The sequence below is a fragment of the Alexandromys fortis genome, unplaced genomic scaffold, assembly GCF_014885135.2.
Source record: "Alexandromys fortis isolate MF-2015 unplaced genomic scaffold, M_Fortis_MF-2015_v1.1 scaffold_31, whole genome shotgun sequence".
In the NCBI taxonomy this organism is placed as follows: Eukaryota; Metazoa; Chordata; class Mammalia; order Rodentia; family Cricetidae; genus Alexandromys; species Alexandromys fortis.
The window spans coordinates 12,653,294-12,666,514 of NW_026067974.1; the positions used below are offsets into that span (position 1 = coordinate 12,653,294).

Below are 13,221 nucleotides of genomic sequence, written 5' to 3' on the forward strand. Positions count from 1 at the left end.
ATATATTTGTTTTTTTGTTTTTTTTTGAGACAGGGTTTCTCTGTAGCTTTGGAGCCTATTCTGGAACTTGCTCTATAGATCCAGGCTGGCCTGGAACTCACAGAGATCCACCTGTCCCTGCCTCCTGAGTGCTAAGATTAAAGGCGTGTGCCACCACCACCTGGCAGAACATATGTATTTTATTGTATGTAGGTGCTCCTGTGTGTGCATACACATTACATGGAGGCCAGAGGTTGGCATACAGTGCCTTCTTTATTTCTCTCAGAGTCTGGAGCTCAGATACGATATGGTGAGACTATCTGGCCAGTGAGTTATAGAGAGCCTCCTGTCCCTGCCTGCCCAGAGTTGGGATTACAACCAAGAGCAGCCACACTGGGTTTTTACATAGCTTCTAGGAAACATGAACTTAGTTTTCATGCTTGTGAAACAAGCACTTCCCTGACTGAGCCATTTCTCAAATCTCTGTATTCATTTATTATTATTATTTATTTGAGACAGGGTCTCATTATGTAACCCGAATTGCCTGGACTCATTACGTAGATCAGGCTGGCCTCTGCCTTCCAAGTGCTAAGCTGAGATTAAAGGTGTACCACCATGTCAAGCTTTATGCATTTATTTTTAAATAGCCAGTTTTAAGATACCCTAGTCATTAGTTTAACTAGAAATGGAAAAATTCATATTATTTGGGCAAGATACCCTAACACACTGCAGGGCATGTCAAGGTTACAGAGAGCTCTGTGGACAGCAGGGACAGAAATGAAGCAATCTAACCCAGAAGGTTTATGAAGGCACTGTGCAGCGGCCCTTTTCAAAAGGCTAAACTCTGGGTCTGCAGCAGAAACAGAGAAGAATCTCATAAAAACCCTGCCTTTGCGATAAAGCATGGTTCTCTAAAGACAACAGTTGGAGAGTCAAGAGTCTCGCATTACACACTGGAGAAGAACAAACTTTGATGTGGGGAATAACACCAATCCTTTTTTTTTATTCTTTTCTTCTTCTTTTTTTTCTTTTTTCTTTCTTTCTTTCTTTTTTTTTTTTATACAATCTTCTGTCTGTGTGTATGCCTGCAGGCCAGAAGAGGGCACCAGACCCCATTACAGATGGTTGTGAGCCACCATGTGGTTGCTGGGAACTGAACTCAGGACCCTTGGAAGAGCAGGCAATGCTCTCAACCTCTGAGCCATCTCTCCAGCCCCACACCAATCCTTTTTTTTAATTTATTTTTATTTTTATTTGTCGAGACAGGGTTTCTCTGTAGCTTTGGAGCCTGTCCTGGAAGCTGTCCAGGCTGGTCTCGAACTCACAGAGATCCGCCTGCCTCTGCCTTCCGAGTGCTGGGATTAAAGGCGTGTGCCACAACTGCCAGGCAACAACAATCCTTTTATCATGCTTCTGTAAATTCACTTCTACAGGAGAAATGCAATACAGATTTCTGCTCATGGAAATGTTTTGAAAATGTTCATCATGGGCTAGGGATAGCTCAGCTGATAGAGTGTTTGCCTCACATGCACGAAGCTCTCTGGGTTCTATTCCCAGTACTTCATAAAAAATGGGGCGGGGGTGTGATTGGTGAATGCGGGTGATCCTGGCTCAGGAAGAGACAAGGTCAGGGGTTCTTTGCTGTATAGTGAATTCAACACCAGCCTGGGATCCTACATGAGACTCTGTCTCAAGAAAAAAAGAAAGGTGGGGTGAGGGAGAGAGAGAGAGAAGGGGAGGGAGGAAGGCAGTGGGGGAAGGAGGGGGAGACAAAGAGAGCACAAATCCTTGTTAGCATGCTAGTGAAATTCTGTGTTTTGGGGGTGCTTAAGTCCACAGCAATCTGTCCCTCAGACAAAGCATGTCGTTCTTCATGAGACCTGGGATGAACATGGAACATGAGACCTGGGAGGAGTGTTGAATGTCATCCTCACTTACTGGCAAATGACTGAGACAAGTTCCCGGCTAAAGTAAACTCTAGAAAGGGCCTAGGGGTCTCCAAACCATCCAGGCTTGCTCTGAGGACTGAAGTATTTGCTAAGCATCTCCTGTGTCACTGAGCTTAGCCTTGGGACGGCGCCGTGGAGCACAATGTAGTCTGGGGTGCAGCTGCAGGTACAAGCCGCACGCAAACTGCAGCTCCGCTGAGCCTTTCTAGGCCAAATCAGTTTCCCTTGGTCACTTACAGGAGGGGGTGGAGCCTGAATTCAAACTCTGACTGGACATCAAGTCCTTCCTCATTCCACATTTCCTGTTCTGTTTCCTGAGGAAAATGCCCCGCCCGCTAGACACAGAGGGAGAGAGAGAGAGAGAGAACCTGAAGACCCTTGGACCAAGGAACCCACTCACAGGCTCTGCAAAGGCGTTGTCCCAGAGGACAGTGGCTGTCGCATTGTTGTCCTGGCTGCCGTGAACAATCACCACCACTGGGAGCGACAAGGTCTGGAAGACAGGGTTGGGCACATCATTGGTCACTTTCGCCCCATCCTGTTCTGTCTGGTTTCATGATCAGTGCCTTCCTTCAGGTTTCCGTGCTGCACTGAAGCCCTGGAATGGTGTTGGCACAGCTGGGGCCCACGCTTCAGAGGCTAAGCTAGTTAATCTAGTCATCTGTCTCTCTAACTAACCCGCCAGCGGACTAACTCTTCATCCCTGGGAGAAGATCTCACTTTGTACCCTAGGCTAACCTTCAAGTCATACAGGCCAGGTTGGCGTCCACTCACAGGCTATACTGCTGCTGTGCTCAGCTATGATTTCAAACTTTTTTTAGTCTTTAGTTTTTCAAGACAGAATTTCTCTGTGTAGCTTTGGCTGTCCTGGAACTCACAGAGATCTGTCTGCCTCTGCCACCGCCAGCTTGATTTTAAACTCTTGATTCTGCCTTAGCCAGCCAAAGGCTAGGATTACAAGTATGTACCACAGTACCTAGCTGGAATTGTAGGTATTTTATAGATGAAGTTTTTAGATATTCTGAATGACTGGGCAACTTACTCACAGAGAAAGGGTAAGGAGATATTTCTACACACTTGCAATTCCAGCTCTGGACACTGAGGCAGGACTTTAAGCTCGAGGCAAGCCTAGGCTACCTGGTAAGTTTTAGGCTAGTCTGAGCTACACAGTAAGACCATATTTCAAACAAACAAACAAAAACCCAGCCCAGGGCTGGAGAGATGGCTCAGAGGTTAAGAGCATTGCCTGCTCTTCCAAAGGTACTGAGTTCAATTCCCAGCAACCACATGGTGGCTCACAACCATCTGTAATGGGGTTTGGTGCCCTCTTCTGGCCTGCAGACATAAAGACAGAATATTGTATACATAATAAATAAATAAATAAATAAATAAATATTAAAAAAAACCCAGCCCACTAAATAAGCAAATATAAAACTACAACCACAAAAACTCCAACTCTGATCTTTTCTTAAATTCACACTGAGTGGTTTCCCGTGATCATTTTTCAGGCGTCTTCCTATCTATTATAGTTTGATATTGTTTGAGCCTAAAGAGAATGAGAACATAATAGCTCTAAGGATAAGGGTCTCTCCATTTCCCACTTATCAACAATAAAAAGGAAGCTACTATGAGGTCAGAATTCTTTTGGCATATAAATAGCATGCAAAGATATGAGGTATATATACTGCACAAACACACATTACACACTACAGATATACTATATATACACATATTGCCCATATACACCTCATAAACACTGCATACACATACTGTACACAATCTACACACTGCATACATAGATACAATCTCACACACTGCACACATGGTACACACACTGTAGACCCACCCTGCAAATATGTGCACACACTGTGAACATACACTATATGAAAACACAGTGTATAGGACACTCACACACTGTACACATTGTACACTGTACATACACACACTGCAATATATTGTGCATATGCTATAAAAACTATATACACATGCACAATATATACATGTACATACATTGAGTATATACGTGGTATATACACATTGCACAATACTATATACACATTATATAAACATGCACAAGATATATATATACACACTGTACACACACTATGTATACTCACATACTATACACATTATATACACACTGCACATAAACATCACACACATATGGTCTACATGCTGTACATATGCACACTTACTATGTACACACACTACATACAGTGCATATATACTGCACACACACTCACATACAGGCTGACAGGGAGAGAGGGCTTTACCTTGACTTGAAAGACCAGTTCATTTCCACCGACGCTAAACTGTGAGTCAAACAGGATTGTGAACTTCTCTTCTGTCACCGACTCTGCGCCACGGCGATCGGACCTCTTGATTCGTTTTAGGGACTGCAAAGGAGAAGCAGGAGATGAAGAGGCCTAAGACACCGAGGGACAATCCACTGTGCCTCTCTCAAGTCCTCACCATGTTCCTGAAGTGGGCGCTGAGGGTGCCCGTGGCCTGGTGGTACTCCATGACACAGCAATTGTTCAGGATCTCTCCGCTGTAGTCACTGCAAATCAGATAAAAATAAGCTGCAGACAACAGAGGCCCAGAGAGCAAGCTGGAGCTGGGAACAAAGAGGGCTGCTAGGAGCAGCGGCCAACAGGAGGAGCGGAGCTCCTGAAACAAGGCACGGAAGTGACTTTCAGCAACAGGTCCCTATCTAATGAAACGACACCATCCATCCATCTATCTAATTATATAGATGATATATATATTAAAACACACATATAAGATTATATATATTTACACACACACGTCACCTTGATATTCATTCTCAGGTACAGAAGAGCAAGAGGGAAAACAGGAATGAGACATTAAGGAGAATTTTTATCTTCCGTCTCAAGGACCGAGTAGAGTGCCAAGAGGGGACACTGAGGCACACTCACTTGCGGGTGCTCTCGTTCTTGAGCAGGGACTTGGCCTGCTGCTCGCTGATGATGGTCGCCTTCACCTGCGGGGGGTTCATGTGCACATTCAGCTTCCCGCCCACCAGCAGGCGCACGGTGGCTGCAAACTTGGTCTGGGTCTTCAGGACCTGAGGAGGTTGCTTCTCAATGATGAAAGTGCTGCAGGGGACACAAAGGACAGACAGATGACTGGATGCTGGCTCAGGGGAGATGGCTGGGAGGACAGCTAGGAGGGGAGGACCTTCCTGTGGGGCCTGCTGGGAGAAGGAAGACAGGCAGAGGAGGGGCCTGGCCACTGTTTCCTGGAGGACATGGGGGGTTGGAGACAGGTGTGAGGGAGGCTGGACCCCCACAGTGCTTCCTGCAGTGTCCCCAACACACACTGGGCCAGGACAGTCACAGCAGCAGAGGAACTAGGGCCACAGTGGGTGGGGGAAGGTGGAAGAGCAGGACTGGGGCAGAGCTCTGGGTTTGGACAGCTCCTGGGTCTCAACATGCCCACCCCCGGGAACTGCCATGTCCCTCTGAGCATGACCAGGAGACAGCAGTCACCTGGTGACAAGGGCTGAGATGATGTCTGTGATGGTGGCATTGACCTCGGCTAGCATCTCCTCCACGGGGCCTGGGATGGGCAGCTGCTGGCAGAGGTGCTCAGCCCTGCGGATCTGCTGCCGGTTCTGCCAGATGATCTCGGCCAGCTTCTCACACCTGCAAGGAGCCCAGGACCCTCAGTCACCTCTGCTCCAGCACAGGCCCGGGAGCAGATCACATGACACTGTTCCCCACAACAAAACTCCCCTCATCAACCCAAGGTGCTGGCACTGGTCACCACTGCCCTGCACAGGCACAGAGGCCCCAACTTGGAACCAGCGAGCTCAAGAGTAGCCCTGTCCATACCAAGGCACCGCTGTCCCTTGGGGGAGGTGGCACGGGTCTGAGGAGCCAAGTCCTTAAGGAGCCCAGACACTGATAAAGTGAGAGCTGTCCCAGACAGCGGGAACCTGCTGCTCTGGCCAACACGGACAGAAGGCAGCTGGCACCATTGCCCAAGCCCCTGCTCACCCTGCCCACCCTGGCCCTCACCAGGACTGCAGCACGTCCAGGCTGCCCTCAGGGGGACCCCCGTTCCCGGCCAGCTGCTGCCGCCGCTTCCACTGGATCAGCTCGTCGTCCAGGATGATGGTCTGTTGCTTCCGCAGCAGCTGCAGGGTTTTCTGGTGCTTTTCAGCCAGCTCCTGCGTGAGGACACAGCGGCCTTCTGGCTCCAGGGAGCAGCCCATAGAGCCTGGCCTAGGACCCAGGGCTTGGCCCTGCCCTCTCCACCTGCTCCACCTCATGTGTACCCCAGGAAAGAGGGGATCTGTTCTCATCTTGGCTCTGCGCCCTACCTGGCGCCCTGAATCTCAGGTGACAGAGCTCCCTCCCAGGGGCAGAGGGATGCAGGATGCACTAACCACACGGTACTGCTGCAGTGTCTGTGCCTCCCGCTGCAGCCAGGCCTCCAGGGACACTTGCTTCTGATGGAGGGCTGTCTCCCGGCTCATGCGCTCCTGGGGGTTCAGCTGGGCCAGCTGGGCAAACTGAGCTGGAGGAGGGGACAGGACACCCACCACCATCATCTCAGGGTCAGACACCCATGACAGTAAGTAGGTTCCAATTAACCTGGGGAGTCTCATGATGAAGGGGTATCTCAGAAGACAGGCTCTAGCCTCTCTGATCAGGGGTCTCTGATATAGCCTCGCCCAGGCTGGAAACAGGTGCTCGATAGGGAAGCAAGTCCTCGGTAGTGCCTGCCTCCCATCCACCACACACAGGGCATCTCACAGGGCGTTGTGTTCGAGTGGCCCCATGGTTTACCAGCTGCATGAACTTAGGCTGATTCTTTTCTCTCCTGTGCCCTCGTCCCCCATCTAGATAGGAAGAACCCTGACAACAGCGCAAGGGGCTGCTGGGAGACTAACGCTCCCATGCCTTTTTTATGTATGTTGGGGATCGAACCCAGGACTTGGCGAATGCCAGGCAAGCACTCTCCCTACTGAGCTACATCCTCACCTTCCAATAGCTATGAACAGATCCCGAGACACAGTAGGGTACAGAGTGACAGAAAGAGCGTCTGTCCAGGGCTGGTTACCACTGCTTGCAACCCTTCCTTTCCCCACTCCATGTCCAGAAAGGACCCCGAGTGCTGGCATTACTGTATCCTCCTTTGACCCTTGAGCAGCTCAGCATCCTTCCTCGGGTCTTGCTAAGAATTTGTACACACTGACAAGCCTCATTTAAGTTCCTGGTTGGCCTTTGAGAACCATGTCACACTGACCTGGTCCTTGCTCTAGGGACACACAAGCTGGGACAGACAAAAAGCAACATTAGACAGCTAGGGCAAGCCCACAACTATAATTTATGCTGGTCTCAGGGTTCAGAATTAAAAGATGTGGTTCTTTCTCAACAACTACAATCTGGAAAGCCTGGGAGTCAGTAAATAATGCCAACACAGTGACATGCTGTGGTCCTCACACATGTCCTTAGGAGACACAGGCTATGTGCCTGGCGGCATGGGGACAAAAAGTCTTCTGAGGTTCTTACTTTTCAAAATTGTTCTTAGATTTATTTTATTTTATGTGTATGAATGTCTGGTGCCCACAGAGGAACTAGAGTTACAGATGGTTTTGAGACACCAAGTGGATTCTGGGAATCAAACCCTGGTCCTCTGTGAGAGCAGCAGTGCTCTTAACCACGTGAGCCATCACTCACGCCCCCTCTGAGAGTCTGAAACACGCATGCAGGCAAGGAGAAGAAACTGTTAATGTTCCCTATGGGGTCAAGAAGAAGAGACTCCATACCCCTAGGAGAACTCTCAGTTTCGGCTAGCCCCAGAACAAAGGCTAGGGAACACTGTCCATAGGGCATATGAGGCACAGGAGGGCCTGAAGAACCGCAGAGAACACTGCACGGTGGGTACCCCAAATAGAGCTCCTTCAGTGTTGGGATGGAGATCAGGGCAGCACACATGCTAGGCAAACCCTCTATTGCTGAGCTGCACTCTGAGCCCCTAAATGGGATGACTTCGGCAAGGCTGCATTTATAAAATGCTTACCCCCTCCAATGCATTATGCCCTCTATATGCTGTTTATTAAACTGTGAATGCCTTCTTCCAAGGAAACACCTTCTACGGCCACCCCAAATTCCTGAGTACAGGAAGCCTGAGTGAGACCTCCCACTCTCCCTGTCAGGGGCCGAGTGCTCTCCCTCCTCAAACCTCACCCTTCCAGTTCTTCCTTGCGAATGGCCCCATTTCACTCAGACACAGGCAAGGCTCAGGATGGAACCAGGTTCTCTTCTGCTTCCTCAGAGCGTGCTCCTAGACCTCCCTCCCATCCCTAGAGCATCGTGGACTGTGATGCGGGCCTCACCTTGGATCCGCAGACTCTCCTGATACTGGATGATGAAGTACTCTTGGGTCTGCTGCAGCTTCTTCAGCTCGTTCTCCGTGTCCTGTGTGATGAGGCGCAGCTCCTCAAACGTCTGGTTGATCTGAAGGTGCTTCTGGGACATGGCGTCAGCAAGACTTCCAGCTGGAGAGCTCCCCTAGGGAAAGATGGGGAGATTTAGGGTGTAAGGGAGTCTTCGGTCTTAATCCTTAGGTGAGGTTAAGACTGCCAAAATTAAATCTGAGGTCAGAAGAAATCACAAATGCCATGTGTGAGAGCTGGGGTCGAATGGAAAGTGTGGGGAGACAGGTGACCTGCAAGATACCTTCATGGTAAAAACCTGCTTCAGCTTTGGCCTCCACCGGAGTATACATACATACATACATACATACATACATACATCCCACACAGGATGCTCCTGACTCCTTGAGAGACCGGAACTCCACACGTCACCCGGGTCTTCTTACTGGCGATTGTGACCCCTAATTCCTTATTCATTCACTGACTCAATGCCATGACTGTGGCTAAGATGGAAACACATGGTCTGTGTCTATTTCAGGACCTGCTGGCGATGAGGTCATTTGCTTCCACCGTGCATGAAGCCACACTTCGCAAAGGTACCCTGAAGTTATGGGGGAGGCGCTCACAAGGCCTCTGTGGATCTGGCTGTGTAAGTGACTAGGGATGACCCACCCCTTCAGCCGCTGGCCCAGAGGGAGTGGAGAAATTTCTCCTAAGGATCTGCACCTGAATGTGAGCATGCTTCAACACAAAAATGATTTCCTTGGGGTTAAACTATTTTGCACCAGGTTCACCCTGTGTTATGTCTGTATTCTTACTGAATTATAGATCTAAGATCAGCTCCCTAAAGAGACATGAGTGCATCCTTGGGTCAATTCGACTAAGTGGAGTCCAAAGGGGAACAGAACAAAAAGGGCTCCCCAGCCCCCACACCTATGGGAACTCACATTGTTGGCTTCTCGAACCAGTCTCTGTTCATTGTACAGAATGTGCCGGATACAGCGAACCAGCTCCATGGGGCAGCGGTCGTACGTGTTCTGAAAGAGGACAACAGCAGACATCACTTTGTTCCACTCTGTGCTATGAGTTAACCCGACTCAGGACAGGGAGCACTCACGACGAAGATGTGGTGACGCTGGAGCCATGGCAGTTGCAGTTCCTCCCATATGGGCAGGAATGAGAAAAAGACATCATGGAAAATGCAATTACAGAGAAAAGGTAAGGCTGTTTTATGTTCCGAATCTTAATGCCTAAAGCACTACAGCGATGTTCTTGGAAATGGGCAAGTTTTTAAAAGGCTGCAGCAGACAAGAGACAGGACACTGAAACTTCCTGTCAGTTATAATCAGAATTGCTATCACAGTGAAGGGAAGATGGGTTGCTTCAAGTTTAAGACTAGCATGAACTACAATGGGTGATCCTGTCTCAAAAACAAGTCACAACCAAACCAAACAAAACCTTAAATAGATGTGACAACTAGGTATAATATGTGATCTTGGACGGGGTCCTGGACGGCAGAGTGGAAAATACCCTAAAGGACACTTCTGAGCCAGCTGACAAAATGGACACAGAGTCGGAATATTAAGTCAAAGTATATGAGAATGGTAAACACACTAAAGCTGCATGGAGACCATGTAAGGGAAGGTTCATGTTCTTAGGACACACATACACACTGAAATGCTCAGGGCAGGGGTCATAATGCATGTAATTTACTGTCAACTAAAAATAGTGTGTGTGTGTGTGTGTGTGAGAGAGAGAGAGAGAGACAGAGAGACAGAGACAGAGAGAGAGGGAGGGAGAGGGAAAGGGAGGGAGGGAAATGAAGAGCGACAGGGACGTGAGAGAGAGATGGTTAATGCAAATGCTAGCAACAGGTGCATCTGAGCTCATCTATGCAGAGGGCTCTTTGTACGACTGCTGCAACTTTCTGTATATTCAAAATTATTTAAAAAAAAAAAGTTAAAGGAGGGAGGAAACTCCTGGCTGGGAGTGGCACACACCTGGAACCCACACCGGGGCTGGAGCCGGGAGTGATGCAGGAAGATTCCAGTTGGTGGCCAACTTGAGCTAAATAGTGAGGCTTTTTTTTTTAAATAAAGATTTTATTTTTTATTTTATTTATGTGTATCTGTATGTCACATGTTGGTGGGTGCATGACCTTTTAAAGCCATCAGAAGAGGGTATCTAAGCCCCTGGAGCTGGAGTTACAGGTAACTGTGAGTCCCCTGATGTGGGTGCTGTGAACTGAACTCAGGTCTTCTGGAACAGCAGTGTGCTGGCTGGTTCTGTGACAACTTGACACTAGTTAGAGTCATCAAAGAGGAGTGAGCCTCAATTTAGAAAATGTCTCCATAGGCCTGGGTTGTAGGCAAGTTTGTAGGGCATTTTCTTAATTGGTTATTGATGTGGGAGGGCCCAGCCCATTGTGGGTGGCGCCATCCCTGGGCTGGGGGTCTTGGGAGCTATAAGAAAGCAGGCTGAGCAGCCATGATGAGCAAGTCAGTAAGCAGCATTCTGCCATGGCCTCTGCATCAGCTCCTGCCTCCAGGTTCCCACCTTGTTTGAATCCCTGTCCAGACTTCCTCCAATGATGAACAGTGATGTGGAAGTGTAAGCCAAAGAAACCCTTTCCTCCCCAAACTGCTTTTGTTCACCGTGTTTCATCACAGCGATAATAAGCCTATGACAGGCAGGAAGTGCTCTTAACCACAGAACCAACTCTCCAGCCTCACAGTGAGACTCCTTTCTCAGAAGGTAACGCCATGACCACAAAACCAATCAGAACCGTAAGCAGGGAACACATAATTGTATGGTGCTGGGTTGGAGATCAGAACATACATGTCTACAGAAGATTAAAGGAAGGGAGAAGTCCTCAAAGGGACAGGGCCCAAGTGTTGTCGGCATTTGCACCCACCTGGAGCTGCGTGGCATAGTGCCCCAGCTTGATCTTCAGCAAAAACCCATCTTCCCCCACCTGGTGTTCTGCCTTCTTCTGCAGCTCCTGCACCAGGCCCTCCAGGAGCTGGGTGGCCTTAATGTTCTCCTGTGGATTATCAAGATCTATTGAGTCCCTAGGGGAAAAAAATTACACAATCTGTATACATACATGCACAGGAGCCTGCACACATGCAGTCTCTACATACTACATTTGTTTTCTAGGGCTTCTTTTTTTTTTTTTTTTTTCTTTTGGGCCAGGGACTCAAAAATGTCCTGCCTCAACCTCCCGAGTTCGGGAACTGTAGGCGTGAGCCTGAAACATGATTTCTTCCTACTATTCAGCTGTGTTAAGAAACGTGCCAGGACACATTAGCTAAATGTCTACAACTGCTCCACTCTGACGACCTTCCTTTAATAAACAAATAAAAAACAGCAGCTCCCTTTCTGCTTCCCTTCATTCTGGCATTAACCCACTTGCCTCCTAGGTTTCTTTCTGCACTCTGAAGGGAATAAGGGGTCTGTTAACTTCTGGTTTATAGTTCCAGCTCCAGGGTGTTAGGGGCACAAGGTCAAGACCGTTCTGCGCGTCCTTTCCAGCCTCAGCTGGTTCCAGGCCCCTAATTACCACCCTTTGTAAGGGACTCTGGAAAGGAGGCATCAAGGCAGAAGGTGCCTACAAGCATTCACACCCATGAGAAGTATCTGTCATCGCAGCACACGTGGGGCTCGGAAGCAATGCTAGCGTGTCCAGCAAAGGTGAGAAGCCAGTCCAGCGCCTCCTGTCAGGCAGGGCTATTCAACTGGTGACAAGGGCTGGGCTCACTTCCTCCTTATCTGTTTTTTTTTTCCTTTTAAAATTTTTGTCTACAAGTTAGGCAACAATTGCTACTGGGCAATACTCAAGTGACTTAGCACCTGAGAAACCAAACAGCTGTCACGTTGAAACAGTATCTAATTACTGCTGACCAGGTCCAGAGCCAGGGAAGAGGGCCAGGGGCAGCTAAAAGCCACCTGCAAATCCCTACAGTTAATGAGTGGCTGATGGCAGACAGAGCTGTGCATGGGTGCACAGGAGCCTGAGACAGTGTCAGCAGAGACCACCTGTCTGGAGAGGCAGTGACAAAAGCCGATTTTAGATATGTATGCTCTATGTGTTGAATAAGATAGGTAGTAAATGTAAGTCTAGAAGGATTGAAGGGACAGTCTTACACTTCTGTTTGGACTGGGAGCTTAGGGTCCAGTCTCTGAGCAGAATTCAGTAGTCTGGCCCTCAATTTGAACTCAACTGTGATCTATAACCTATGACCTATAACAAGACTTCATGACAGCTTCAATACACAAAGGTAGAAACTCTTCATTGATATCTTTCTTTTATTTTTTGTTTTTTCAAGACAGAGTTTCTCTGTGTAGCCTTGACTGTCCTAGAACTCACTCTGTAGACCAGGCTGGTTGTGAACTCACAGAGATCCACCTGTCTCTGCCTCCAGAGTGCTGGGATTAAGGTGTGTTCCACCACCACCTGGAACATATCTTCATTTTCTTATGAAAAACAAAAACTATCTAAAATCCAGGTTTTCCTTAATAACAACACAAACCTTTCAAAGCTTCCTCAGTAAGAGGACTACCCGGGAGTCTGCTAGAGGAAAGCGATTTGCCTAGGACTGCTGGGACTCTCTGGACTTGAGTAATTCGCCTGCCTCAGCCTCCTGAGTGGCTGGGATTACAGACATGCACTACTGTACTCAAATAAATGAAAGCTTTGTTTTGTTTTCTTGTGGTGTTGGGTCAGGTCCTGGTGTTTGTTGGACAAATGCTCTACCACTGTCCTACATCCCATCTCCAGCGTCTAAATGAGATAATAAACGAACAGAAATTTCCTACTAACGTTTTTTTTAAATCCCCCAAATCATTACAACAGAAAAGAAGAGGAAAAGGAAAAACACTAAC

The 13,221-nt window shown here is 48.3% G+C and overlaps 1 protein-coding gene across 3 annotated transcripts in view; it reads right to left on the bottom strand.

Annotated features, from left to right (window-relative positions):
• The window catches only part of Stat5b (signal transducer and activator of transcription 5B), a 68,779-nt gene that overhangs the window by 12,447 nt on the left and 43,111 nt on the right, over positions 1–13,221 (bottom strand). For 2 of the 3 annotated variants that reach the window (XM_050156822.1, XM_050156823.1), the window contains exons 3-12: positions 11,252–11,408; positions 9,285–9,374; positions 8,299–8,473; positions 6,343–6,473; positions 5,972–6,123; positions 5,441–5,596; positions 4,868–5,047; positions 4,401–4,488; positions 4,202–4,324; positions 2,329–2,421 (exon numbers count right to left, since the gene is read on the bottom strand). In XM_050156822.1, coding sequence (XP_050012779.1) covers positions 2,329–2,421; positions 4,202–4,324; positions 4,401–4,488; positions 4,868–5,047; positions 5,441–5,596; positions 5,972–6,123; positions 6,343–6,473; positions 8,299–8,473; positions 9,285–9,374; positions 11,252–11,408 — 1,345 coding nt within the window. The remainder of the gene's footprint in view (positions 1–2,328; positions 2,422–4,201; positions 4,325–4,400; positions 4,489–4,867; positions 5,048–5,440; positions 5,597–5,971; positions 6,124–6,342; positions 6,474–8,298; positions 8,474–9,284; positions 9,375–11,251; positions 11,409–13,221) is intronic. The other variant, XM_050156824.1, reaches the window with a different exon arrangement.